Raw genomic sequence first — 23459 nt, forward strand, 5'->3', positions numbered from 1 at the left:
AGAGTTTTCTCATCAAGCAATTGCCCCTTTTCCAGTTGGCTTAAGGGGAGAGAGATAAAGTGTATTACACCATCAGACTTGACTTAGGCTATGTTAAATTTTAATTTGGTGCAATATTGTTCCAAAAGAGTTCTTTAGAACGTACTAGTGAAGATCTTATCTCGATCTAAGATAATTTCTTTTAGCCTTCCTCGCACTCGAACCACTTGTTCAAAGAACAATTTCACCACACCTTCTACATCCACCTCTATTGTGGTGGGTATGAAATATGCCATCTTCAAAAACTGATCCACCACCACAAATATCACATCAAACCCCTCACTTAGGGGGAGTCCTGTGATGAAGTCTATCATAATACATTTTCACGGACAATCTGGAATTTGAAGGCTTTGTAACAAGCCCCCACTAGCCTTAGTCATGGCTTTAACTTGCTAACATATTGGATATGTCTTTACATAATTTTAAATGCCTTTAGCCATATCTAGCTAATGATACTTTCTCTTGAGTAAGACTATCGTCTTGGGCACTCCGCTGTGTCCCACCAGAGGTTCATCATTTACACCATGTTCAAATTTAAATCCTTCCTTAGTAGCCTTAGAAGTGTGCACACTTGACCTAACCTTGCAATGCACTAGAGATGTCAATATAAGCTTTCCAAATATACTCACTCCAAGGTACTTAGAACACTAATAGAAACACACTTGTTGTTCAAACAAAAGCACACACATCCACATCCACATCCACATAACAAATATGAGCACACTCCAATCCAAGCCACACTTAATATGCTATTAAGCAACAAAACACTTTTTACTTTAAAGCACATTCCATGAAACATTAAATGCAAAAATCCTTGAGGGGTGGGATGAGGCCTAACCTAACTCTCATTCCTTATTGCTTCCCACTCTTATTCTCTAGTTCTAAGATTCTTATCATTTTGAAATCCTTTACATGTGTTGTCGCTTGTTATTGTACAATCCTTGCCCTTAACTAAGATGTATATTTAATTTGCAAGCTTACATATTGATGGATTCCCTACTAAAATCTTTATAGACACACTTCCAATCCTTTTACTTGAAGTCTTAATAGGAGGAATCCCCTTTAAAATCCTTTTAACCTTAACCTTATGAACCCCTGACATTGATTCGTAAGAAAACATTTTTGAAGGATTTTTCTTTTAAAATTCCATCCTTAGCTCTTGCTACTTGGGCATGATCCCTTACTAGGTTCTTTATTATTGCATACTCTATCTTTATGCTTGTACCTTTGGCCCTCTATGCACTAATCCTAGCCTTAATAAGGACCATTTAGAACTTATCCAAACTTTCCTCACTCATAAATTCTTTGTCTGCATCCTTACCACCTAGCCCTTCATCATTTGATGAAGCTTTGAGCTCCTTAGCTTATGTCACAACCTTATAAATAAAAAAGGTATATGCATCCCTTCTTTATGCTTTCTATAGCTTTCTTCATCTCTAAAAGCCTCCCTCAAGCATCTTTATTGTTGATGACAACACTTATTTTTAATTGTTTGGGACCCTCTCGAGATGAGAATTTGCCTTCTCCGTGATCACTCAATTGGCCTGGATAAAAAGTAAACTTGGAGAAAGATAATCAATAAAATGAAGTTACACACCTCATTGAATTCCATGGGCAATCCACTGGCCAGTCAATGTGCTCATTTCTTGCCCATCCTCGTAGCCTCATCCATGATCTGGTCCATTGGGATTCTCCCGTTGTTGTTGTTGCTCTTGCTGCTCCCGCTCCTATTGCTCCCGCCCCTGTTGCTCCCACCCTTGCTTGACTCAGAATCTCTCCACAAGTGGTATACTTCAATAGGCTTGCTCACAATCCAACCAACAGCCTTGTAAAAAACAATTCATCTTTCTCTTCTTTGCAAACACAATTCCTCTCTTCTCTAGAAAACCTAGAAGAGAATGAGAGAGCAAGAATTTAAATGAAGTGGGAGTCTAGTGATAACAAACAATTCAAATTTATTATATATTCACAAGTAAGCTCTATTTCGTTAAAGTGGGATTTATTCAGTAAAATGGGACTAGGTACAAATTTTCAAGTATTTGAAAATGATGTGAAATTATATGTTTTTTGTCCAGGGGCTAGACATATCTGGGGCATGGTGACTAGCGCGGTGACTTTGTGTCCAGACTGAGTCCATCTGGTTGTATAATAAATCTCATTGTCAAGGTGAACAAGCCGAATCTGAAGCTAAAGAAGAGCGATGGCATGCGCGCACACACTATTTGTTTGTTCATTGAGCGTGTGGTGAGCTTTCCAAGATGAACGTCATTCCTATTAGCCAGACATATAACTTAATGGTGAGAACATTTAAATATTATTCAATGTTATCTTTTTCTAACGAATCTAATTGTGAAGGCGTAGCAAGAGGCATTGCTAGTCTGGAGAAGTCATTTAACTCATTTGACCCTTAGTGTATTTTCATGAAACTAAATAACATTCATATTATTAAGGAATTTCTCTAGTACCTTTTTTTTACGACATAGAGGCTTGCATTTCTTTCAAAGGTGATTTAGTAAAAGGCCTGAGGGCACATGCCATTCTATTTCTCAGACCGGTATTAAGATATACTAGTGCAAAGGGAAAAAGGTATTTGGTGATCAAGTAAATTGCATGAGGGCACACGCCATTATAAGCCTAAGCGCTAGTGGACACCTCCTTTTTGGTGTCACGCCTCACGCCATCACGCCATGCCATCACGCCTCCTCTGATTCAGATTCGGATTGTTCACCTTGAAATAAAATACATTAAAAACTTAGTAAAGGAATATTAATGAATCTCACCTTGAACCCGGGTTATGAATGCTCTTGCTGCATCTCTTGCATGGTTTGGCAAGGTGATGGTGGCACTCTACTTCCGCATCCAACTATGCACAACATTATCCACCGATATGCTCATGCTGGGATCCCTTGGATTCAGCACCCATCTCTTTTCTAGGCAATCCTTTGTATATCCGGAACTTGGCTTGAACCACTCCACAGTTACATTGAAGGAGTTAGTTTCCGCGTCCTCCTCTGCATCAGTGATGCAGCGGCCCACCCATATCATTTGTTTTTTATTACTGGGTCTGGCAAGCACGACCATTCCTTTGCAGACCTGTACTGGATTGAATGCTGAATCTGGCTTCTTGTTCCTCGGCCCACAATAGTGATCCTCAACATCGTTATCTGTCACTGCATTTCCAGAGGACATTGTTCCGCTACTATCTGGTGCTCTGGGTTCTGGCCAAAAGGACTCTTCCAATTCTTCATATACAACCGGCCCATTTTGGATAGTAGATATAATCTTCTCCCAGTATTCGAGCAAAGGCTTGCACCTCTTAAAATAGGATTCTCCACCAAACACCAACCCCCTCTTCCAGAAGGCAATATGCTGTCTAATCCCGGCCACTATACTTTCCTGGTCTTTGAGTCCATCTGGGTGCATCGGCCGTGGGGAACCCTGAGGAATCATAGGTTCCCCAGTTATGGGATCTCTCTTGAAGAGTTTAATGCCGTCCACTGGCAGCCACAGTGTGTCCCATTCTCTCATCTTGTACCTCATCACTAGAGCACCGTCACGCATGCTGAAATGAAAATGAAGAGGCTTGGAGTGGCCAATCAGCGTTTCGGATCCGTCCCTGATGTAGCCTCTTACAAACCCCTTAAAGTCTGGAACCTCTGTCACAAGTGCAGCTTCAACAGTGCCTTTGATGCAATTTTGGAATTCATCGTAGAGTTGTGGGAGGGTCAGGACATTGGATCGCCGGAGGGACTCTGCCAGGTGACTGAACATGGCATCGACATCTTCATGAGTGTGCCCAACCATGAGAAAGCCAAGTGTAACCATTTCAAATATGCCTTTGGCAACAAGCATCGCCAAGTACGCGAAGACGTACATGTTTTTGTTCTCACTGCCAGCATTGTCTGTTTGGAGCAGAAGATGGGGTGGAAGGCCACATTGGCCGCAAGAACTTCCTTGAGATTTTGCTTCGTTTGGATGAGGCTGTGCATTCACCGGGCGACCAGCCTCGTCGGAATGGCATGAGGCCTCACGTGATAACCCTACAATCTGACGGCCAACATATTCACTGGGATGGCATGGGGCCCCACGCGATACTACAAGCCTTTGCTCCTCCTCTAACTAAACCCTGTATGGGGTTCGATCGACAAGGGCCTTATGCAAGGGTTGACCATTCAACTCAGTCTGCACACTTTGCAGAGACCTTAAGTGTTTTGCTAGGGACGCAATCATCATGTTTGCACCCCCACCACCCCATAGAGGTACAAAGAAGTTCCCATAATTCTAGGCACCATGCCCATGAGTGATTATGCCAAACAGAGACACAGGCAGCTGCATGGATGAAGAGATTGCCTTGGGGGCAGGATTGAGTCGTGGTAAGCACGTCTTTTTCTGGTCCATTTTGTCGTGGATGATGCAGAGGTAAGAGTCAGGTCTCTCCATGGAGAGAATCCTGTTATGATAATATGCAGTCCTGCAGCTTCTCTGCTTGATGTTGTGGTCGAGCCGCCTTCTAACCAACGTCTCTCGCTCTTGAGCGCTGCAAGAATTCTTCGACAAAGCCATTTTAATAGCAGTGCACTCCTCACACTTTGAAAAGCTGGAGTACTTTCCTATACTCACATCCCTGAACCTGTTGCTCCACAATCTACTAAATCTAGATTGGCTCAGCTTCCTGTAGCCATTACTCTAGAGTTCTCGATTCACATCTTCCAATATGGCCCCCTTGGTATACATGGAAGGGAGAACTCGTTGGGTGTCTCGTGTTCCATCTTCCAAGAGGCGGGTTTTATGTGGTTGCTGCTCGCTACATGTCTCGACAAACCTCTTGAAGATTGCCTCTCCATATACAACATGACCCCTGGTTTTGTGCGTACCATCGTTCCCATGGACTGCCTATTGAACCCTTTGTTCCTCGAACTCAGTTTTGATTCTGTAGAATGTGCTTTGAGGGACTCCATAAATGATTCTCCATGCCTTCATGCAGACCAAACCCCTCTGGAAGACCATGCCCCCCACCTGATGTTCTGAAGCATCAACAGATGATCGTAATGCCTCATACACAAAATTGCGAGCTGCCTTCCAGGACAATGTCTTGTATCTTGCTCTCTCCTCTTCAATAGCATCCCAATCAGCATGTTGACAGCACCTCCTCTTGCAACAAGCAACTGTCGAGACCATTCGAACCTCCATCGCCATTTTCTGCCTTTTTGGTTCGTTGCTCAGATCCCTTTAGCTGCGCTTTAGGAAGGTGTACTTTCTTTTCCCATGAAGAGATGTTCTGTCATCAGTTGTAGTGGTGTTTGATTGTGAATCCTTCACATTCTAAAACACTAAATGCCTCAATTTCCACCGCACAATGCTTCCAATAGTCAGACTGTTTTCTTCTGTGTCAACAACCTCTAAAATCGCAACTCTAATATCATCCCAGCCCAATTCTTGATTAGCAACCGCATCTCTTGGATCGACAACTGTGGCTAAGCCCTCAGCTACCACCTCCCCCTCGGGGTTGTTTAGAAACACCTTTGCCTGAATCCATGTAGCACGGTTCTTAAGATCCACGGAGGGAACATGCGTCGCACTTGCGCTGTCCCCAACATCTGTTTTCTTCTGTAGATTTTTCAAGGCAACAACAACATTTACCCCGACGACTATCTCTCCTTGTTCAATAGCGACCACATTCCCATCGAAGATAGTCTTTACTGATACAGCAGCATTGCCTTCCCCAAGCCTTTGACAGTGTATAATAAAGTTCTGATCCATAGACACAAGGGTCCCTTTTGCAACTCTCTTCCCACCATTCAAAATGTAAACCTTTTCCCCAACCCTGAAGGCCATTCTGAAAGTGCAGAAAAGAAGTTAAGACCATACAAAAAATGATTGGAGAATGGCCTAAATCATAACATACCAAATAGCATGAGGCCACATGCCATTATTCAAACATGCTATTGACACCCACGTGAAATTTCGCATTCACAAAATTGGCATGAGGCCTCATGCCATCTTGATATACACACAGCTGAAGGCAAGTAAAAACATATATGACAATACGCTAGCCATGAAATTGCAAGGGCCCAAGATGGCATGTGGCCTCATGCCATTTCTAAATGTGGTCCTAAGCCATTCCATGGTGAACATACCAGGAAGCACAAGTGCCGAATATCAAGAGGAAGCGGTAGCCACACCAAAGACAGTGCCGCTCGCAACACCGCAACTACTCGTAGCGCCGCTCGCAACACTGCAATTGCTCGTAGCGCCGCTCGCACAAACTGCCACTCGCATAAACTGCCGCTCGCAATGGCGCTCGCAATGCCGCAACCGCTTGTAGACGCATAAACCACAGCTCACAACGCCGCTTACACAAGCAGCGCTCACTGCGCTCAGCGGAACCAAGAACACGGCACACAAAAATGATAGACCTAGGAATGAGTTCGAGAATTCAAAAATAACACACGCTTGAACGTCACATCAAATCCTCTGACAAACCAGATCTTATGATTCCTCTGACAAATTTCAAACTGAGTAGCTTCTAGACTTTGTTATCGGAGGTTGAACTTTGTCACATCATGTCCTTGCCTCGATCCAGCTGTGCCATGTCAGTGATTCGAACTTTGCCATGCCGTGTCAGCGATCCGCGCCAAGATTATTCGCCGTGTAAAGGAATAATTATGCTGTGTGTGTACGTCCATTTATGGCAATATAAGGCCACACGCCATTCAAAGAATAATGCTAGTCGAGCATTTTTTGGTGCATTTTTGGGTTCAAAATTGCATGAGCCCACACGCTATAAAGTTTACCTGTACCAAAAATAGAAACAGCTTTATTTACTTGGGAATTTAAGTGGTTGAGGCATTTTTAAATTTACAAACACATGCCCTACTTACATTCCTTTGGTTGCTTAAAATTCAAAAATATTATAAACCTTTCTTTTTGCATTTTCAATGTTTTCAATTATGGTTTTTGATTTTCGCAGGACCAGCCTAGTAATCTATTTGCATCCCGTCATGTTTATAGCTAGCTTTCGTTTGTCCCCTTCGCTAACCTGAGATACATCTGCTCGGCATCTACCTCTTATAGCATTTGCCCAGAAAGGGCATCTTTCTTCACGCAGCATTTGCCACATGTTTAGGGTTTAGGGTTTAGGGTTTAGCAATTCAGTAGCTTGATAAACATGCAAATACAGAACTTGATGCAAAATCCTTTGATATGTCACAATGCCCCTAGGACCATAAACACATTTCAATAGAGAGGGTCCTTTCATTTCATAACTCCTTACGTAGATCTTGGTGAAACCAGAGTTAGTGAAGTTAGTTTCTTGTGATCCCACATCTGATTGTGATGTCCCTTTACAGTGTCGATGGAAAGGTCAATGCACACCAAACTGTAGAATCTTGGAGCAAAATAACGGTCGGATCTATGGCAAATGCCCCTGAAACATTGTAAGGCTTGTGTGGTCTCATGTGGCGTCCAATCGAGATGCTTCTTTGCAGGGTCATCAAGAAGGACATTGTATACCATTCTGTAAAATCTAGTTGCGATCTAACGGTTGGATCTCCAGAAAACTCAAAACAATCTCGCGCATGTCAGAATATTCTAGGAATATACTCCTATGTGCCCTTGAAAATGGCATGCAGCCCCACGCCATTCAAGAGATAACGCCAGATGACGCCGAGCATTTTTTGGTGCATTTTTTGGGATCAAAATTGCATGAGCCCACACGCTTGAACGTCACATCAAATCCTCTGACAATTTATTTAGCTGAACATCTGGCATTTTTGGAAATACAAGATGCTTTGGAATATCCAATCATGCATGGTATAAATATAGCGAGGGTATTAAATGATATCCCAATCATGATCTTTCTTTTGGATTTCACGTGCATGCAGTCCGAGGAATGATGACGTTGCGGATTTCTTTTGGATTTCACGTGCATGCATGTGCGCGGCGATCCAGAAATTAATGGTGGCGCCCAAGTCCGAGGAATGATGATGTGGCAGGATTACCAACCGTCGTGACATTTCACGCGTGTGAGGTTAGGTTTTGCATTTTGCTTCGTACTCGCGCTCGCACACTCGCGCTTGCATCACACTCCCACTCGCGATCACGCTCACATTCGCGCTCATCTACCTTCTCTATAGGTTTCTCGTGTGCATCGGCGTCCACTCGCGCTTGCATCACACTCGCGCTCGCATCGCGCTCGTGTGCATCGGCGTCCACTTCAAGACACACCCAGTTTGTAACTTCGCCGCCAACTCCGCCGCCCACTCCGCCACCCACACGCAGCCCACTTGGCGTCCCGGGAGATTTCAGCGCCACTCTCCAACTGTAAGTGGCAGAGTAGCCTTGCTGCTACGATCCGCTGCACACACAGTGCACATTCACCAGCGAGTTCGGCCTCGATTGTCACACCTCCACTCGGCTTCAAATGGTAAGTCTTTTAGGCCAAGTTGAAAATGGCATGAGGCCACATGCCATTCAGTAGCAACATTGGCATGCACCGATTGGGCTCTCGAGTGCAGTCCGGTTACAGATGGTGTGTAGCCTCACGCCATCTTAGGATGCAGCCTCAAGACATCTGATGCAGTGGTGAATGGCGTGTGGCTTCACGTTATTTCCAGTTGCAAGCTTTTCATCTGTCAGCTCTAATTGTTGTGCATTTCTGAACAGGCAAGGAATTGCGTTCTTCTTCCAGCCACTGTTAATGTGGATGCAGAGAAGGGGGAGGAGCTCACCAGTTGGACTTTCGGGATGGAAGGCGAGGATCTGAGGCTGTACAACACAGATGGTGGGAGAAAAGAATGCATGGGGATCCTCATCCAAGTGACAGACACTCCATGCAGTTCCATGCAAGAATATGGACTGGCACTTGTGGTAGAGACAGCGTCTGCCTTCAAGATCCACCTTGCACATCTTAGCGGCTTCCTGGAGGGGGGGCAGCAGCTATGAGGAATTCCTAGAGGGAGCTAGGGAGAGGTTGTTTAGGAGGCCCACAATTTCAAAGACGCTGCGGGTCTATGAAGATCACATGGAATCCACGGACCTCACCTACGACGATGTTCAAAAACTATATTCCAACATTGAGCCGTTGAGAGTGCCTCCAATTCGTGAAGCAAAGGGGAAGGGGGTCGATCTGGAAACTACCCTGAAGCATAAAAGGGTGGTCAAGCTCAAGCCGACATCCGACTCTCCTCCAAAAAAGAAGCTACTCAGTGACGCCATTGCTTCGGGTTCGAACACTACACCCACCAAAAAGAAGAGCCGCAAAGAGCAGAAGAGCAAGAAGAGGCAGCAAAAATCGTCGCAGATAATAGTACTTGTTACTATTCCAACAAAATATATACAATCGACGTGAGCCGTATCAACATCCAAAGCAAATACAACCACAGGCTAGTATCTGATGAGTGGGTGGAGAAACTGAAGCAGAAGATGCTGGCAAGTCCAGTAACATCCGACATCGCAGACGTGATCCCCTACTACCAAACAATGAAGGGCAAGACGAGGTTTCCAGACTTGATCAATAGGAAGGTGTTGGACGATCAGAACATCCGGTTCTATGCCGTCTCCGGGTAGCATTCTAGCTTGGCGATGCAAGAGATAGTTGTAGATATTATGGTGGGCGAGGAGGTGAAGAAAGTCTTCAAGACAAGAGTTGTCCGCCTGATAAAAGGCAACTCGCCCCTCCGATCTATCATATACATCTCCCACGCGCAGAATGTCAAGCAAGAAACGTGCTACAAATCGGGTCTGCACGAGACATTGGCACGAACACGGAAGCTCTGGGTTCAATTGAAGAAGCCACAAAAACCAGGACAAGGACGTGCACTAGCAACTAGCGCCTGGCAGGTAAGCCTCGTTGCATGTGGCATAGCATGTGGCCTCACGCCATTTCCATTGCAGGAATTCTCGAGTCTTCTATCGAAAACACTGGGGGTCAATGACACACTCAACATCCATAACATTCTACTCGCGACAAAAGTTGTTTTTGACAAATGGGTAGATGTGCTGAGGAGGTACCATGACGGGGAGTTACTAAACTCAATGGGTGTGGAGGACGGCCAGAAGCCCAATGATTTGAAGCTCAACGCCTTGCGTTTCTCGCGGTCTCTAGATGGCGACGACCTTCTGACAGTGGCTAATGCTCTTCTACGTGGTGAGGTAGTCTTCAACAAAACCAAAATGACTCCCGGCCATATTGTGACATACGAGGACTTGTGCATGACTCTGAGAGCTCATGCGCTATTGAAGGATTGGATCTTCGAGCAAGTGGCCGTGGAGAGGGTGAGCATCGACACCACACAAGAGATGATGGAAGTGCTGGATTTGTCAAATGAAGACATCGACGAGTACATGAAGGGGGCCCCCAAGTTCATCGATCTGCTGTGGGATGCCACGAAAAGTAAAGCTGAGAAGTTGGATCAGTATCCAAATTTCATTAAGAATGATGTCGACCGCCGGCTTCAGAAACAGCTCGACCCCGCAGCAGAGGCTTATCGAGAACCTTACCGGGTATACTTGAATTCGGATGAGGATCAAAGGTGGAGGAGCATCGTTTCCCGCAGAGATGAGCAGGTCAAGAACATCTTTTGTGTGATGGACTTCACAAACAAGGAGATCACTCATGCAGACGAAGTCAGCTCCATCATTGACTTAATGGTGGGACTTGCGGAGGTGGAATCTTCAGTCCACTATATGATCTACGACTCCGAATCCTATCACAAGTTCTGGAAGGCCTTGAACGAGGTGAAGGCTTGGTTGAAAGGCAAGGAGATGCAGGAGATCCATGGGATAATGGCTAAGAAGAAGATACCGACGAATGTCCGCATCTTCACACTCGCCCTTGTTATTGGTCCTGCAGCAGAGTGGGACTGGAGTGACTTCCCAGCTTTGTTCGACAAGGCCGATCGAATTGATCTGAGGGAGGTCAATTTACCTGTGCCTGAGGAACTGAAGACGGCTATGGAGCTTTCGAATCCAAAGAAAGCTCCAGGTGTAGCATGGGAAATGCTCAGCTGGGTCTCCAACGCAATAGCGGGTGGGTCACCTGCTTCCGACTCCAAGGGCAAATGCGTTGTCGAGTACAACTGCGGCGGACTATTCTTTCGAGCCGCACTACTCAAGGGTGTCCCGTGTGTTGCGGTGACAAACTCCATTGAAGAGGTGACTTCAATGGAGCATATAATTACAGTTGCCAAAGAAAAACAGTATCTTCTCTGCGAACCTGGTGAGTACGCACTTTAAGTTTAAATGTTATCTCACAAGCTCTGTATGCAAGAGCGTGGCCACCCCCAGATGCTGAAACGGCGTTAACAGCTACTGTTGAAGATACCCATGTTGGGCCGAGCTCACAACCTGCACAAGGTAAGGTCACGTGAGGCCTCACGGCATTTTGATTATAGATTGTTGTGAATATTCACACACGAGGACTGAAAAGCGCACTGGTGGCGCGTCGAAGAAGGACAAACAGACAAGCAATAAGAAAAAAGGAGGTACAAATTATATTTGCAATGGCGTGTGGTCTCATGCCATTCCTTGCAGGAGACACTTCTTCAAAGGCAAAACAGGCAAGCACCAGCCAAGCTCAAACTGACAGTGGTCATAAAAAGCGAAAGCACGTTGGACAGTCGTCGGGATCAGAGGCGTTTGATTCGAAAAGGAAGAAGGGCAACGAAAAGATGATAGGTAATGCCTCACGGTTATGGCGTGTGTGCTCATGCCATTCATTGCAGATCAAGGGCTGAGTGAAAGCAGGCAGTCACCACCTCCTGACTCAGATTCCTATGGCGGACTCCCCTTCCCCAATCTCAATGGAGAGGTACAATGGATGAGGGATGCTTTTCAAGTCAGGGCCACGTTTTTTTCATTTCATCGTCTTCGAAGGGTGCAAGAACGTGCAGAAACCATGTTAAGACAGTCGGGTGAGGATACGGTCCTAGGTCACGCACTAAAACAGGCTATGGATGTCTTGTATTTTGAGATGGAGACTCGGCTAGATGATTTTCCTAAGATGGTCCTGGAAGAACAAGCCATCCAGCCTGAGCAGCCTATGGAAGAAATGTAGGAGGGGGATGAGGAGCCAGAGAAAGATAATGAGCAGGAAAAGCAGAAGGACGAAGAGGAGGACAAAGAAGATGAGGACGAAGAAAAGGAGGACAAAGAGGACTTGGATGGTCCTCACAATGGTGACGATCACAATAATGACGACGACGATGATGACGACGATGGCCAGCCCAAGGTGGCCAAAGAGCAGTGGAGGAAGGTCATACAAGACAAACCATCAAGTAAATAATAGTACATCCATTCCTAACCTTTTACCATTTCTAACATTGTCCATGTAGGTCGCAGAGCAAATGGTAAGTAGAGATTATTCAGTTGAATTTACAAACTCTAGCCTTTAGTGTCGAGGAAGGATAGTGCCAAGCAAGGGTCGAAACGTATGTCCAATCCTTCAGAATCAGCAGTGCGCCCAAGTGATATCGGTCCTAGTTCCTCAATAGCAATTGATGGTAAATACAGTATAGTCGATTCAATGTGCTAATGAGTTTGTTTTTAGTAGCACGGGAGGATACCATCTCAATCGAAGGGAGATATTTGGACATGCATATGGATCCGCCAGTGGACTCTACTTGCCTACAAGAGTCATCAGAGCTGGTGGAGGCTACTATCCATATCAACGCCAAGCAAGCTGACCACGCTCCACTTGATGCTGCCCATACCACTGAGTCAATCTTGTCCACGTATCCAACTGACGGTGACCAGGCGCCATTGGACCTGCATGAGGCCGCCCCAGCCGCCGAGCCGGTCGTATCCTCATTTCCAACGGACTCAACGTGTGCCCAATCGTCTAACTACGCGCCGTTGGAACCTCCCTACACCGCCCCTGCTGCCTGTTCGGTCATGTCCACTTTGCCAACGGAGGCACCAGCTGAAATGGCGTATGATCACACGCCATCAGAACCACCCCATGCCACTATTGAGCCAGTTGTACCAGAGTCTACAGTTGAAATGGCATGTGCCCACATGCCATCGGATGCGATTGACCCCACATTGCAGAGGAGAGTATTTCCGCCCTTCACGTTTCCTCGACCAAAACCCTCTCAACGACCATCGGGAGCACCATTCACTAATATTGTAGATGGTAAAATTGACTTGTACCATTTTTTATGCTGACGCATTTCATTTCAAAGTCACGGCGAAGGTACTGTATCGTTTTTGATCTGAACGGTGTCCTTTTCTCCCATGAGCGTGGCTCGTCCTCGAATGTCACTACACCCTCCAAAGCCTGCAGTCGCAAGTTGGTCAAAAGAGACAGATTCACATTAATCACACGGGAGAAACTGCGGGATCTAATAATGACCATGCGACACTTAAAACAGAGGGCCGGGTTCAATTTGCAATTGGGAGTTTGGACATCCATGATGCGCCACAATGCATTAACGTTGCTACAGATGATGCACGATCAGACGCGAGTAATATTACCATTTGACTTTCTCCTAACGCAGGAGGATTGCTTGACTATGGTCCATGTGAGGGGTAGCAAGCCCATCTTCGTCAAGCCAGAGGCTGTAGTGATGAACCGGACTGCTAGGTCAAGTGAAATCCTCATCATCGATGACTCGCCGATTAAAACTGCAGCAAACACGCACACATATGTAGTGCACCCCATCTCTTGCAGTATGGAAACTAGGGAGAAGAAACCGTATGTTCTGGGGGACCTTGCAAAACGGCTTGGAGCGATGGTAATAGAGAACCGGCCAGTCCAAGAGGTGGCTGCAGAAATTAACCAAATGGCAGATGGAACGGTATATCAGAAGCCATTTGATCGGACAGACACCAGTCATCATTTATGGCATTTATATTGTCTAGCCAAGCACTATCCGCATCTCCATAATCTGCTCAACCGAATGGGTTCTTCGACCACTGAACATGAGCGTGGACGTATTAGAGAAGAGATGGCATTACTATTGGGTTTAAATCCTGATAGTGTGAAGAGTGATGAAATTCCAAGATTATTGTATAGGCGTTGGAGGCAAAAAATAACAGTCTGAGATGGCATGTATTTATTTAAAAATGTAACTTATTATGGCATGGGGTTCCATGCCATTGTATTAATATTAAAAGACAATTCTTTGAGAGGATTTGCATTATACTAGAAGTGTTACAGCATGTTATTGGAAGTCTACGAAGTTGTTTTATTAATAAGGGGAAAGTAAAGATTGAATGAGGACTTGGGCTCCACCTAGACTCGGAGCAACTGAGCCAATATTAAAAGGATGGAAAGAAATTGGACAACGATGACAAGGAGAAGAGAGAGGTGAAGCAGTGGCAGGGGGAGGAGAAGTGATTGAGTAGACATTTCCTTGTTTAAAATAAAATGGCATGTGCCTCAATGCAGTTGAATTTTGTTATATTTATATACTATATAAAGGTTTGGAAACCTTATTTTACAAGTGGGATAATGACAATTCCCACTTTAACAAAATAGAGCTTAAGTAACAATTGCTTCCATCTTTACTATTATCTCTTATAAGAATGTGAACCCAAAGGATTTCTTGATCCACAAGAGTGGAGAACCAAATATTGGTAAGAAAACCTTTGATATGGCTTGTGGATGCTGTAAAAATCCAATGTCCACCATGACAAGCCTAATATCAGAACAAGAAACAATCTGATCACTCTTAATTTGAACACAAGGAATATATTTATAACCTTATATTTGAGAATATTTTAGTCAAATAGTCAATAGTAAGTTTGTAAAAGGAGTAGTATAATAGAGAAAATGGTGTTTTAGGGATTGCTATGGGTACTAATTGTTTGGACAACATTTCGTTGAAATGGCAGAGATGTGGTATGGAAGAGCTTGATCAATCTATGCTTTCTCGAGTTCTAGAGTTAATAGATTTGCCAACTATACTACAGTGTTGAGGTGTATGTAAATTTTGGAAGTGGACGATTAGCCTTGCATTGATGTACTCAACCATCCTAGAGATGCAATGAATAAACTCATCACTTAAGCCATATGGCATAGAATATTTAATATGTTAACCTAGTAATGATTCCCTAATTTCTTGCTGACACAGTTTGGTCACTCTCTACTTGGTAGTGGCAACCTCACAATGTGAAACAAGTGCACACACATGACTTAGCCTCTCAATGCACTAGAAATGCCGATATAGAATTTCCAAACATACTCACTCTAAGGTACTTAAGACACTAATAAAAGCACACTTGCTGTTTAAACAAAAGCACACACATCCACATTTATAAAATGAATATGAACACACTTCAATCAAAGCCACATTTAATATACTATTAACCAACAAAACACTTTCTACTTTAAAGTACACTCCAAAAAATGTTAAATACAAAAATCCTTGAGGGGTGGGATGAGCTCTGGCATAACTCTAAGTTTTTATTGCTTTCCACTCTTATTCTCTAGCTCCAAAATTCTTAATATTTTGAAATCTTTTGCATGTGTTTTAGCCTATTATTGTACCATCTTTGTCCTTGACCAAAATGTATATTTAATTTGCATCCTTATATATTGGTGAATTCCCTTTTAGAATTTTCATAGACACACTTCTAATCTTGTCACTTGAAGTTTTAATAGGAGGATTCCCCTCTAGAATCCTAACTAGGGATGCAATTCTGAAGGAAAATCCTTCAAAGACGTTTTTTCTTATGAACCAATGTCAAGGGTTCATAAAGCTTAGATTAAAGCTACTTGGGAATTATCTTTTACTAAATTCTTTGTTGCTACATGTTTTATCTTTATACTTGTACTTTTAGCCCTCTGTGCTCTAGTCCTAGCCTTAATGAGGACCATTTAGAACCTATCTAAACTTTTTTCACTCAAAAATTCTTTGTTAGCATCTTTACCACCTAACCCTTCATTATTTGATGAAGTTTTGAGCTCTTTAGATTGTGCCACAATCTCATAAACAAATAAGATATGTGCATCCTTTTTTTGTGCCTTCTATAGCCTTCATCTCTAGAAGCCTCTCTTAGGCATCTTTATTGTTGATGGCAACACTTATTCTTAATTGTTTGGGAGCCCCTTTCCTTTTCTTGAGATGAGAATTTGCCTTCTCCTTGATCACTTGTTCGACTTGGATAAAAAAGAAATTTAGAGAAAGAGAATCAATAGAATGGATTTACACACCTCACTGAATTTAATGGGCAATCCACTGGCTAGTCAATGCGCTCATTCTTTGCCCATCTTTGCAGCCTCATCCATGATTTGGTCCATTGGGATTCTCTCACTGTTGTTGTTGCTGCTACCACTTTTGTTACTCCCACTTTTGTTGCTCCCACCCTTGCTTAACTTAGAATCTTTCCACAAGTGATATACCTCAATAGGCTTACTTATAATCTAACTAATAGCCTTGTAAAGATGATTCATCCTTCTTTTCTTGCAAACACAATTCCTCTTTTCTCTAGAAAACTTAGAAGAAAATGAGTGAGCAGGAATTTAAATGAAATGAGAATCTAGTGATGACAAACAATTCAAATTTGTTATGTATTTATAGGTAACAATCACTTGCATCTTTACTATTATCTCCCATAAGAATGTGAACTCAAGGGATTTCCTGATTCACAAGAATGGAGAATTTTGATTATTTACCAAAGATTGGCAAAAAAGATTTTGATATGGCTTGTAGATGCTATAAAATTCAATGTCCATGATGACAAGTCTAAAATCATAACACAATCTGATCGCTCTTAATTTGGCATTGAACACAAGGAATATGCTTATGACCTCATATTCAAGAATATTTTAATCAAATAGTCAATGATAAATTAGTAACAAGTAATAGAGAAAATGGTGTTTTAAGGATTGGTATTAATTGTTTGGACGATGTTTTGTCGAAACAACAATGATGCAATATGGAAAAGTTTGATCAACTTGTGCTTTCTTAAATTGTAGAATTAACAGATTTGCCAACTATATTACAATGCCCAAGGTATATGCAAATTTTGGAAGTAAACAATCAATACCGCAAGTTTGTAGTGTGGTGCCCCATCTCTGGCAGATGCTTCAACTTCCCAAGCTTTGGACGCATCCCAGCAGCAGCCAGCACACGCACCGCCAGGTTTGTGGCCTCGTCCGCAGGGCTTGTTCTCAGCCTCGTCGACCATGGGCGGAAGATGGTGGCGTGGAATCCTTTGTCTGGCGCCGTGGAGGAGCTGAATCCCAGCACGACTGAAGGCTTCGAGTCGAAGACGATCACATGACAGCAGGCTTTCTCGGACGAATTCCTGGTGATCCACGACTCAGTCGCCGGCTGCTGCAGCGTCTTCAGTCCCCCAACAAGGTTTCCGGCCCAGAGATCCAGAATGGTGGTGGCGGACGAGGGGGTGACGAGCGCGACACATATCGGGACTAGCAATGGGCGGCGGATTGGAGTGTGTATCAATCACCGGGAGATTGTTGTGCAGGAGTACAAGGAGAAGACGACATTGCGGAGGAGGTGAGGCAGTGGCAAGAGTCGGAGATGAAAGAGGCCGCGAAGCTAGAGAGAATGGATAAGAAGCTATGGGAGATAGTGGCACGAATGAGCGACGAGGAAGTAGAGGAAGCCAGGAAACGAATGGAAGCGCGGGAGCGTGAGGAAATGAATAATTGCGAGGAAGACGAGGAGGAGGAGGAAGCGTACAAGATCGAGGAATTGGGAAAGCTGGAGTTTGCAAAGGATCTCAAGAAGCATCCCTGTACGATACATGTTGCAAGCTTGGAGAATTTGATCTTGATCTCTGGAGGGGCGCTGAGTAGTAGCACTGCTCTAGTGTTTAACCTGGAGGATTTGACACGTGAGCTCAATTTTGAGCTCGCGAGCTCAAAACACTGGAGCTTGCGTTCATATCTAGCTATGCAATGGAAGTGCTGACGCTAAGGTCCAAGTTCAGTCTTTCAGCGAGAGGGAGGTTTGAAGCTCATATGTCCAGCTCTAAACGCGTTCTCTACTTTGTCACTCGAGCCTTGGAGCGGTGGAAACGCCGCGGCTGCCGGGGGAGCAAAGTTTGATATGCTGCTTGCGTTTGGATTCGTAGAAGACATCTACAAGATGAAAGAAAGGAGACACTGCTGTGACAGCCCCGAGATAATGAAGTTTGTACCTGTGGATTCATTTGGAACGAACTTGGATTCGCAAAGCCGGTGGCGGACGACGGTGGCGCTCCCCGGGGATCAAACTCGTCAAAACCCTCGTCCACTGGAATGGAAGATCGCATGGCTTCCTCGTAACTTGGTGGAGGTCCTCGGCTGCTGGCAAAGTTTTCAGGAGATCCTCCCTGTGTTGAAGTAGAACTCGATGATTGTTGAGACCACTCTTGTTGCTGCATTGGCTTTTGCCAATCGTCGTCTTCTAATCGACCGGAAGGTTTCTCCGCGGCTGGATTTGATCCAACGCCTTGGTACCTGAAATTACAAGTCTAGTGTAGTCGAAAGCATTGTAGTCGAAAGTATAAAAGGAGGAAGAACTTACTTGTTCTTGTTGACCGCGGCTTTTTTACGAACATCGTTTATCCTCTGCCTGTCATTTAGCAACGCAACCATGGTTTCTGCCTTTTTTCTCACATTGATCCCCTGATCTTTCCCGCTTGGCTGCTCAACGTATTGGAATTCCGTAAGTGGCTGCTCTGGAATCAAAAACGAGGATGATTAATCAGAAACTGGGAGAAAGAGAAACATGGAGTCATAAATTTCCTTGCCATAAGTTGAGACAAGAAGCTGATAACACTCTCGACTGCTTGCGGTGATCCGTTTGCGACCAGAAACTCCATAACCGTCATGCTCTGGAGTATCACAAAGTTTTAGCCGTCATAGAGCCGTGACAAAAAACAAAAGAAAGAAAAACAAAGAAACGCAACCTTGTAAACATGCCTCCAGTTTTTCCCTGTGTCGAGAAGGCGCTTTTGAAGAACTCCCATTATAAGTTGCAGCTCATTCCTGGAAGAGAAAGTAAACGAGCACACTCCTTAAGAAAGAAAGGAGAAAGAATGGAAGCTCTTCTTACGGGTCAACAGTGGCATCAGCTATTTCAGTCATGAGAGATCCATGCGGTCCCCAAGGCTCATTGCTCGTAGCTTCTTGGACCTACAATCGAGCAATCTCTTCAGAAAATCGCTGCCAAACGGAGAAAAATCCCTACCTTGATCTCGATCTCGGGCAGCCTAAACTTGTTCACCTCTCTCTTCCTGCGTAGCGGAGCTCCATCAAGGAGGAGAAAAATCGCGCAAAAGAATGCTTACAGCTCGCGCACCGTCTGACCGAACGCCTTCTTGAACGCCATCGCGCCGATCGAATGGAACCCTAGGCGCTCTCTCCCGTCGCACGTCTTTCCCCCCAAGGCCACAGAAAGCAAAAATAGAATTTCAAAGCAACGTGACCGTTCAACAAGCCCTAGAAAAGCAAACGTGGAATCTCACGGGTATATTCCCCCATCCATCATCGCAAAGCTCTCGTGGTCTAACGGACAAGGCATTTGACTTCTAATCAAGGGATTGTGGGTTCGAATCCCACCGGGAGTGAGTGGCCTGGCCTTCCAATGAAAAAAAGAATCTATTTGGTTGTTCTTCGTCTCTTTTATTTACTCTTGCAGCACTCTTGGATGTTGGAACACGACTTTGATCGCCCCAGCGTATTGGGCGCGGCCTTCCATTTCCCAGCTTTGTCCCTCCTCGCTCGCGATGCCTCCGCCTCAGCATAAGACTCTGCAAGAAAATCCATCGATCATGAGCAAAGAAATGAAAAATTCCTCCACGAGTTCCCCAAGAACAGAGCATCCCAAAGAACCCAAGACATTTCGATCGAGAAGAAGCTTACCAGTGAAATCATCTACGCCAGGATCCGTGACGAACGTCTTGGTCCTTCCATGCCAAGGCCCGGGCTCCGTCTGATTCGCTGGGTGCGATGGAATAGGCAGCCGGAGCATATGCGTCACGTCCGATCCACACACCGGGTGATAGAAATTGTCGTCGGGATTGACCCGCTTGATCTTGGGCTGGATCCAATCCGTGACATTGCTGGTCCGGAGGCCATAGTATGGATCGGGGGCGTCCTTGAGCTTGGGATCGTAGGCGTGGCTGGGCGTGGGGAGATGGACGTAGCTGGTTACCTCGGTGGTGGAGATCCCATGGAACTGGTTCTCGTGCCGCCGATCCACCTTGGGCTCCACTTGCTTCATCCGCGGCTTCTGGTGCGAGTAGTCGGTCACGGCGGATTTCTGGCGGCACACATTGCCGCTGCTGTCGCCCATTGCTATCAATTGATCGCGCGCGCGCTCCGCGCCGCTCGCCCGATCGATCGATCCTTGGCTAGATTCACGGACTCGCTCGATTCCTGTTCTTTCTCATCGCTTTGCCCTAAACCGGTGCCGCCCGGCGCATCGCCGCCTTCCACCAGTCTGTTCTGTGAACTAAATTTTGAAATCGAAAGGGCGCCGCCATCGTGGCCCTACAAGTGGACGGTGGCCGCTGGCCTCGAATGAAAACCCGCCACGTGTCATAGAGGAATGACACCCTGGTCGAAGCATATTTTGTCGAATATACCCTAGGTTTAGGGCTTTCTAGCAGCCGGCGCCAGAAAGAACAGCAGCGGAGATCCAAGATGGTGGTCGCCGGGAAGAAGCAGAAGAAGACCCAGGAGAGCATCAACAACAGATTGGCGCTGGTGATGAAGAGCGGCAAGTACACGCTGGGCTACAAGACGGTGCTCAAATCGCTGCGCAGTGGAAAAGGTGTGAAATCCCTCTTTGTTTCTCTTGCGATTGATCCATTGGCGCATTGGGTGCGCAGGGAAGCTTGTGCTCATCTCCAACAATTGCCCGCCCCTTCGCAAATCGGAGATCGAGTACTACGCGATGCTCTCCAAGACGAACGTCCACCACTACAGCGGAAGTAAGTTTTCTCGAAGAAAAGGAGGATTTTTCTCTTCCCTCTCGTTCTAGCTCCAATGCTCGAAACTTTCTAACATTGATCTTTCATTCCTCGCAGACAATGTGGAGCTTGGCACCGCTTGCGGGAAATACTACCGGGTTTCGTGCCTCACCATCACAGACCCAGGTGAGAATCCTTGGATTGATTTGGAGTTCTTTTCCATCGATTTTCACGGCAATTCTCTTGTCAGGCGATTCGGACATCATCAAATCTATGTCTGCCGAGTGAAAGGAAAATCTATCAATCAGCGCAACTCCATTTTGATCCTTGTAGCCCCTCTTACTCTCGAGAAACATGGAAATCTAATGGGAATTTTCGTCAAATGTGGCCAATAACTTTAAAGAGCCCTAAAACTAAAGTTTCTAGGTTTAGGGTTGAGGGCTTAGCGAGAATGTTGTGGGTGGACAAGTACCGCCCTCACACTCTGGACGAGGCGATCGTCCACCAAGAGCAAGCGCAGCGCCTCAAGAGCCTGGTAAAGATCTTCGCGTTGCTTTGGCGTGTCCTTTTGGAGTGATCCAATCAATGTGTAGATAGCCGAAGGAGATTGCCCGCATTTGCTCTTCTATGGGCCCTCTGGCGCTGGAAAGAAGACACTTATCATGGCTTTCTTGCGAGAGCTCTTTGGCGCTGGGGCTCAGCAGGTCTTAGAAAAAAAAATATTCTCGCTTCTTCTTCATTTGGTCTATGTTTCCGCAGGTTCAAGTTGAGAACAAGGCCTGGAAAGTCGAGGTGATTCTTTCTCTTTGACTTCTTGGTTCTTGGTTCTTTTAGTTCTTGGTTCACTAATGTGGAGGGACGTAGGCCGGAACGAGGAAAATCGACGTTGAGCTGACCACAGTGGCGAGCAACTACCACGTCGAGCTTAATCCCAGCGATGCGGGATTTCAAGATCGGTACGTGGTTCAAGAGATCATCAAGGAGATGGCCATGAGCAGGCCTCTCGATCTGGGTGTTGACATAAGTTTCAAAGGTAAAAAAGCTTGGTTTTGTTACTGCCAGTTTCACTTGCTTGTTGTGGAACAGTTCTCGTCCTTAACGAAGTGGATCGCCTCTCGAAGGAGGCGCAGCATTCACTCAGGCGAACGATGGAGAAGTATAGCGCCGCCTGCCGATTGATCCTTTGCTGCACAAGTGCTTCCAAAGTTATCGAGGCTGTTCGATCGCGATGCCTCAACGTGCGGATCAATGCTCCATCTGAAGATGAAGTGAGTTCTTCGCGCGCTTGTATTTCGAGTGTTTTTTATTCTTCCTCCTCTCGCAGATCACTAAAGTGCTCCAGTTCGTCGCTAAAAAGGAAGAGATACGTCTTCCACCGGCTTTTGCTGGTCGAATTGCGTTACATTCGAACAGGAACCTACGGCGAGCCATACTTTCATTGGAGGCCTGCAAAGTCCAACAGTAAGTTCTCGAAACATTTCAATCAATCCCTCTCTTTAAAATATTCTTTTTCTACTGTCCAGGTATCCGTTCACAGAGAATCAACCTGTTCAGACCACCGATTGGGAGCAATATATTGTAGAGATCGCATCGGACATAGTCAATGAACAGAGCCCGAAGAGGTTTATTTTCTCTTTCTTTCTTGCTCTTGATAAATTCTCCACGCTTGCAGATTGTTCATCGTGCGTGGAAAGCTATACGAGCTGCTTGTGAATTGTATCCCTCCTGAAATAGTTTTAAAGGTCAGTCGTGACTCCAGCTTGTAGCAGCACAATGAAGACAAAGTCTTTTGACTAACTCACATTTCTTGTTCCAGAGGCTACTTGTCGAGCTAATGAAGAAACTAGACTCGGAGCTAAAGCACGAGGTGTGTCACTGGGCAGCCTATCACGTAAGTAATTTCAAGCGCTTCTTGCTTTTGTTCCGAGCTGAAAGTATGAACACAGGAACATCGTATGCAACTTGGACAGAAGGCTATTTTTCATCTCGAAGGTATGCAAAACGATCAAAGAAACTTCGTGCCTGATCCGTGATTTCGTGCAGCCTTTGTCGCCAAGTTTATGAGCGTTTACAAGAAATTCCTGATAGCAACCTTTGGTTAGTCGCAGTAAGGCATTGTTCCATAGGAAATCGCTTCTTACACACATTGATTGTGCCACTTAAAGTTCACTTTTTAAGAAGGAAGGAACCTTTGGCTTGGCCTGAATCGCGACAACAACCTCCTCCGGCGAGTCATACTTTCATTGGAGGCTTTCAAAGCCCAACAATAAGTTCCCTTATGATTCTTTTCTATTCCTCTCACATAAAAAAACTGTTTTCCGGCTTTTCAGATCTTCCGAGAGCATCAACCTGTTCAGGCCACACTGATTTATAATACAAACCTCAAATCGCATCGGACAAGAGGTAAAGGGAAACAGGTGTGTGGCACCTTAGCTTAAGTTCCTCTATGCATGCTTGCGGATTATTCCTTGCGTGGAAAGCTCTACGATCTCCGCGTGACTTGTAATGGCTTTTGAGGAAGAAGCTCAGTCGAGATTCCCGTTCCAATG

The 23459-nt window shown here is 45.2% G+C and overlaps 2 protein-coding genes and 1 non-coding gene across 4 annotated transcripts; 2 read left to right on the top strand and 1 right to left on the bottom strand.

Annotated features, from left to right (window-relative positions):
• Positions 1-17794: 17794 nt before the first annotated feature.
• On the bottom strand, positions 17795-19373 carry LOC9645117 (clathrin interactor EPSIN 2). Of its 2 annotated transcripts, XM_024689943.1 has the most exons (7): positions 19285-19373; positions 19185-19230; positions 19050-19129; positions 18904-18982; positions 18519-18828; positions 18151-18451; positions 17795-18091 (listed from the first exon to the last, which is right to left on the bottom strand). In XM_024689943.1, exons 1-5 carry the CDS (start codon positions 19323-19325, stop codon positions 18679-18681), a joined length of 396 nt encoding a protein of 131 aa, XP_024545711.1. In that variant the 5' UTR covers positions 19326-19373; the 3' UTR covers positions 17795-18091; positions 18151-18451; positions 18519-18678. The 2 variants fall into 2 exon arrangements, with proteins under 2 accessions (XP_024545711.1, XP_024545710.1); XM_024689942.1 differs by lacking the exons at positions 18904-18982; positions 19050-19129; positions 19185-19230; positions 19285-19373 and having other exon boundaries at positions 18519-18675.
• Positions 19374-19490: 117 nt separating this feature from the next.
• On the top strand, positions 19491-19563 carry TRNAR-UCU. The gene has a single exon. It is a non-coding gene; the product is annotated as a tRNA-Arg (tRNA).
• A 1199-nt stretch (positions 19564-20762) lies between these two features.
• LOC9648595 (replication factor C subunit 3) lies at positions 20763-23239 on the top strand. The gene is made up of 14 exons (XM_002984736.2): positions 20763-20771; positions 20830-20931; positions 21028-21096; positions 21161-21445; positions 21504-21614; positions 21670-21702; positions 21775-21943; positions 21997-22178; positions 22235-22371; positions 22434-22532; positions 22583-22652; positions 22727-22801; positions 22857-22902; positions 22954-23239. Exons 3-14 carry the CDS (start codon positions 21031-21033, stop codon positions 23010-23012), a joined length of 1332 nt encoding a protein of 443 aa, XP_002984782.2. The 5' UTR covers positions 20763-20771; positions 20830-20931; positions 21028-21030; the 3' UTR covers positions 23013-23239.
• The last annotated feature ends 220 nt before the right edge of the window (positions 23240-23459 follow it).

The sequence above is a fragment of the Selaginella moellendorffii genome, unplaced genomic scaffold (assembly GCF_000143415.4).
Source record: "Selaginella moellendorffii unplaced genomic scaffold, v1.0 SELMOscaffold_64, whole genome shotgun sequence".
Classification (NCBI taxonomy): Eukaryota; Viridiplantae; Streptophyta; class Lycopodiopsida; order Selaginellales; family Selaginellaceae; genus Selaginella; species Selaginella moellendorffii.

What these genes read in the sequence shown, in the direction of transcription:
- LOC9645117 (XM_024689942.1), bottom strand. Translation starts at nt 18,589, where the DNA reads ATGGTTGCGTTGCTAAATGACAGGCAGAGGATAAACGATGTTCGTAAA. An exon ending in GCCGCGGTCAACAAGAACAA is followed by an intron (nt 18,452 to 18,518) that starts GTAAGTTCTTCC and finishes TTGTAATTTCAG; the next exon opens with GTACCAAGGCGTTGGATCAA. An exon ending in CGTTCCAAATGAATCCACAG is followed by an intron (nt 18,092 to 18,150) that starts GTACAAACTTCA and finishes TTCATCTTGTAG; the next exon opens with ATGTCTTCTACGAATCCAAA.
- LOC9648595 (XM_002984736.2), top strand. Translation starts at nt 21,031, where the DNA reads ATGTGGAGCTTGGCACCGCTTGCGGGAAATACTACCGGGTTTCGTGCC. An exon ending in TGTTGACATAAGTTTCAAAG is followed by an intron (nt 21,944 to 21,996) that starts GTAAAAAAGCTT and finishes GTTGTGGAACAG; the next exon opens with TTCTCGTCCTTAACGAAGTG. An exon ending in GTCACTGGGCAGCCTATCAC is followed by an intron (nt 22,802 to 22,856) that starts GTAAGTAATTTC and finishes GTATGAACACAG; the next exon opens with GAACATCGTATGCAACTTGG.